Raw genomic sequence first — 5224 nt, forward strand, 5'->3', positions numbered from 1 at the left:
AGTGCAGTGGCTCTATCTTGGCTCACTGCAACCTCCGCCTCCCAGATTCAAGTGCTTCTCCTGCCTCAGCCTCCCGAGTAGTTGGGATTACAGGTGCGCACCACCATGCCCAGCTAATTCTTGTATTTTTAGTAGAGATGGGGTTTCACCATGTTGGCCAGACTGGTCTTGAACTCCTGACCTCCGGTGATCCCCTGACCCCCGCCTTCTAAAGTGCTAGGATTATGGGCGTGAGCCACTGTGCCCGGCCACTGTATTGGTTTTTATTGGTTCCTTTTCCCAAAAATATTTTCAGTCCATGGTTGGCTGAATCCTCAGATGTGGAACCCTTGACTATGGAGGGCCAGCTGCACTTAATTAAATTCAACCTCAGACATGAGGGTTTGTGCTTTTCCTTAAAAAACATTTTCCAGCATTCACTCATTAGCTATAATTATTTCCTCTTTCACTCTTGGGAATGAGGAATTCTGGTCCAGGCATGACAGCAAATATAAAACAAACTGGGGTCTATTGCCTATTTCACTTACTTGATTACCACTGATCTTTTATGTTCAACTTTTGAACAATTCAAACACAGTTCACCTTTTTCTTCCCTCAAATTTATATACCAGCTGATAAAAATACATTTCAATCTATTTACAGGACAGCACTGCCTACAAGCCAACAATGCTGTTAGCAACATCCCATTTTTTTTCTAGACAGTAGTATTTGTGCAATTAAATATATACAATAAAAAGTAGAAATAAAACATACTTATATTCCTAAAACAAAAAGCTTAAACTGTCATTGGAAAAAATATAGAGATCACCAGGCATGCCCAAAATAATACATCTACAACCTTCATAAGGCTATTTGCTAAAACAGATGTATACCTGTGAAGGGAAAAAAATCTAAATTAAAAAAGTTTATGAAGACTAGAAATATGTCAAAAGAATGTGTGAGGACTAAGGCTTTAATGAAAAATAGCTTTAGCTCACAGAACCAAAACCCATCTCAAAACAAGCCTATTACCAAACTATAGGTTACTAAACTATCAGCCCGTTTCTAAGAACACATTTATGGTTGGAAGTAAAGGTATATTTATACTAAACAGGTAAAAGTCACCACTGAAACAGAGTCACACGGTACTTTTAATTCCTTATCTACATCCATGAACCACAACCGTGTATCCCAATTTTCTTAAGTATGTACTTAGGAAACAGGGCAGTGAGGTGTTTTTGTTTTTTGAGACAGAGTTTTCTCTTTTTGCCCAGGCTGGAGAGAATGGCACGATCTCGGCTCACTGTAACCTCCTCCTCCTGGGTTCAAGTGATTCTCCTGCCTCAGCCTCCCGAGTATCTGGGATTACAGGCGCCTGCCACCACACCTGGTCAGTTTTGTATTTTTAATAGAGACGGGGGTTTCACCATGTTGGCCAGGCTGGTCTCAAACTCCTGACCTCAGGTGATCCAGTCACCCCGGCCTCCCCAAGTGCTGGGATTACAGGCATGAGCCACCACGCCCGGCTGTTTTTAACCCTAGATGTAAATTAGAATGGGAAACTTAAAAATGTATGCCTGGGCCCTCCTCCAGCAATTTAAATCAGAATCTCTGTAGGCATCAAAGCTGAGAACCACAGAAATAACTATCCTTTTCCTGAGCTAAGTCCTTCTTGAAACGAATCTAATATTGACAAACTTCCTTTTAATACCTACTACAACCAACAAATGCTTAATACACAGCACTCAACCCAAAACATGAGCACATCATGTACAAATTCATTGTAATCTTATAAAGTAAGTTTCAAAATTTCTACAAGCCCTCGCTATACAAACTCAGAATCGTCTTTTTTGAGACAGGGTCTGGATCTGTCACCCAGACTGGAGTATAGGGGCACGATCTCAGTCCACTGCAATCTCCGTCTCCTGGGCTCAAGCGATCCTCTCACCTCAGCCTCCCAAGTAGCTGGGATACGGTATACCACCAAGCCTGGCTAATTTTTGTATTTTTTTGTAGAGATGGGGTTTTGCCATGTTGCCAGGCTGCTCTTCAATTCCTGACCTCAAGTGATCCGCCAGCCCCGGTCTCCCGAAGTATTGGGATTACAGGCATAAGCCACTACGCCAGGCCTGTTCTTACGGCAAGCTTTTTGAAAGTTTATCAATGAAAATCCCATTGTAATGTTACTGAGACCCTTTTTTTTTTTTTTTTGAGACGGAAGTCTCACTCTTTTCACCCAGGCCAGACTGCAGTAGTGCTATCTCAGCTCACAAGCTCCGCCTCCCGGGTTCCTGCCATTCTCCTGCCTCAGCCTCTGGAATAGCTGGGACTACAGGCGCCCACCACCGTACCCAGCTAATTTATTATATTTTTAGTAGAGACAGGGTTTCACCATGTTTGCCAGGATGGTCTCGATCTCCTGACCTCGTGATCCACCCACCTCGGCCTCCCAAAGTGTTTCATCGTGTTAGCCAGGATGGTCTCGATCTCCTGACCTCGTGATCCACCCACCTCGGCCTCCCAAAGTGCTGGGATTACAGGCATAAGCCACTGTGCCTGGCCTTGAGACATCAATTAACACCCAACTTAGTGATTCTCATCCAACCATGATTACGTATTTTTAAAGAAAATTACTATACTTACACATTTTCCTTACCATAGCCATTTTCAAAAGAAGTTAGGGTACTAACACTTTCTAGTTTAGATGGCCAAAGCCCAGTCTCTAATTAAACAATTCTTTTAAACCCTAGTTATTCTAAAACCAAGCTATTCTTGTCACAAGTCCCATTCCGCTAACCACAAAATTTTTAGCACATTTGTACCTGGAAGATAACACCACATGTCAATTACAATATACGTACTCCTTAGTCAATTCTGGTATCACAGGACCCGAAAATAAGCTGCTTGGTGTCTAGTTTACTTGGGTATTAAAACATGGATAAGCTATTTGTTCAGTTGGAAAGGGCATATAGAGTGACAGAGCAACAAAAAGACACACAGATAATGCATTTCTTGTGAAAGAAAAGAATGAAGTGAAATGAAATGTAGAAACCCTAATGGCCTTTTGCTTTGGAAAATTAACTCCAAAAGCCACTAAAAATATGATCAATTAGATTAGAAAAGAGGGGATATGCTGTAACTTCCCTGTTGGTTCCAGATTCAACACAGCACAAAGCAAGAAAACTTTTATTTACTACACTCACAAGTATGATTAAGTGTTCCTGTTTACTCTGGTAGGTTAAAATATCAAATATTAGTTCCCACAGAAGAACTGTTTTTTAACATCTAATCCTATTTGAAGGATAAAAGGTAGAAAAACTCAAATGTTGAACACTGCCACTTTAAGTACCATTTTTGTCTTCAGGTGAACATACATAAGACTAAACCATGATCCAACAATAGTTTTCTATTTGGTTTCACTAGTATCACTCAAAGAACTTGACACAGGCTAATGCTTTAACACTTTCTTATCGGAGACAAATTTAACTCTAAGAACATATGACTCAACAATGTACAAAGATTTAAGAATTTGCCAATCTATCATTTTAAAGAGTCCATATAATATACATAGCAATATAATATTCATAACCAGAAACTGCACTAAGTAAACACATCATTAGTTTGTTAAGCTCTACCTGAAAACATGCTGTTTTATTAAAACAAAACCCAAAGACTTAAATCTCAAGTTATATGGTTTTACAATTAAGTCTTACTGAAGCAGCACAGATTTCCTTTCTTACAAACAAGTTAATATGCAGGAAGAACCCACAAAGTGCACACCAACAATGTGACAAATTGTAGTATGTGAAATACAAATAAATCCTGAAGTTAATCTGAAGAATGTCAAGGAGTTACCAGAGGTTATGTAGTGCCCTTGATTTTTATTTTACCTACAAGTCTACAAATTCTAAAATTTACTCAATTGATTTAACTTTTTTAATAAACAGCACCAGTCTTGCCCATTGATACAATTAAAATTTGACCTTCTCAGTTCTTAGTTCACAAGTTTATTATGAAAAACACTGCAGTGCTCTTGTGCAGTCACATCGTCTTACAGGAAGGGGGAAAAACAGTTCTGTTCAAAACAACTCACCAGGTTCTGACAGTAACAAAGGACAACATGGGGCTGAGATTTGAGTAGGGAATAAACTGAGTGCAGACAAATCATATAATTAAATTAAACGGTATCCCTGAAAATAAAAAGAACGATTTCAAAACTCACAAGTAGAAGGGAGGCCTTGGTACTTATTTTTAAAAATGTTCATTAAGCTCCAACAATTGTTTGCTGCTATCCTTATCTACAGTCATGCTGAGTAAAGCTATAGCTAAATGGAAGTTAAATTGTATTCACGAGGTGTTAATGTTTACATCTTATTATCTGCAGTCTCTCAGAGAAAGCAAAAGTAACTACAAATAGCGCTATGCCAGAAACTGGTTTCTTGACCAACAATGTCGCTTCAGCATGCAATGAACTGGTTCATTCTAAAGTGGTCACGGCTGTTGATGACAAAAGGCTTTGTATTTTTATATGGCACATCTTTTGGTCCATGTGAAAACAAGTTTTTTGAATGTTAACTATTTTCTGACACTTTGGAGTTACTGTTGCTCTTCCCATTTCCATTAGGTCGATATATGGTTCATGGCAATACTGTACAAGTTTAAAATTTCATTACAGGAAGTAGTCTGGGGTGCGACGAGTAACATGGGGCTCGCCTCTACGAGGTGCTGGGTCAAACTGCAAGCTGAAAAACAAGACAGATTCATGGTTTATGTTCCAAGACCTCCATGTACTGACAATCAAAACCAAGAACATGAGTCTTCCAAACTTTATACTTCCTATCCAATTTCAGCTTGTCTTAATGTAACAGAACCCTAATGATAATGGTCTGTTAACCGTACTCCCCTTGAAAGAGTCAAGGCAAATTCAGCCACAGAGACTATGCTTTTATAAAAACATGGTTTTTACCTTGACTGAAATTTCAAACAAAAAACACATGGTTGGCGGGGCGTGGTGGCTCACGCCTATAATCCCAGCACTTTGGGAAGACGAGGTGGGAGGATAATGAGAACAGGAGATTGAGACTATCCTGGCTAACACGGTGAAATCCCATCTCTACCAAAAAAATACAAAAAAATTAGCCGGGCACAGTGGCGGGCGCCTGTGGTCCCAGCCACTCAGGAAGCTGAGGCAGGAGTATGGCGTGAACTCAGGAGGCGGAGCTTGCAGTGAGCTGAGATCACGCCA

General features: G+C 40.0%; 1 protein-coding gene across 2 annotated transcripts in view; it reads right to left on the reverse strand.

The window, feature by feature from the left end:
• Window positions 1-3428: 3428 nt before the first annotated feature.
• Window positions 3429-5224, reverse strand: part of PPP2CA (protein phosphatase 2, catalytic subunit, alpha isozyme) — a 27683-nt gene continuing 25887 nt past the window's right edge. For both annotated transcript variants that reach the window (XM_011951108.1, XM_011951109.1), the window contains exon 7: window positions 3429-4721. In XM_011951108.1, the coding sequence (XP_011806498.1) occupies window positions 4649-4721 (73 nt within the window). In that variant the 3' untranslated portion in view covers window positions 3429-4648. The remainder of the gene's footprint in view (window positions 4722-5224) is intronic.

This window comes from Colobus angolensis, unplaced genomic scaffold (assembly GCF_000951035.1).
Source record: "Colobus angolensis palliatus isolate OR3802 unplaced genomic scaffold, Cang.pa_1.0 Scaffold314, whole genome shotgun sequence".
Taxonomy (NCBI): Eukaryota; Metazoa; Chordata; class Mammalia; order Primates; family Cercopithecidae; genus Colobus; species Colobus angolensis.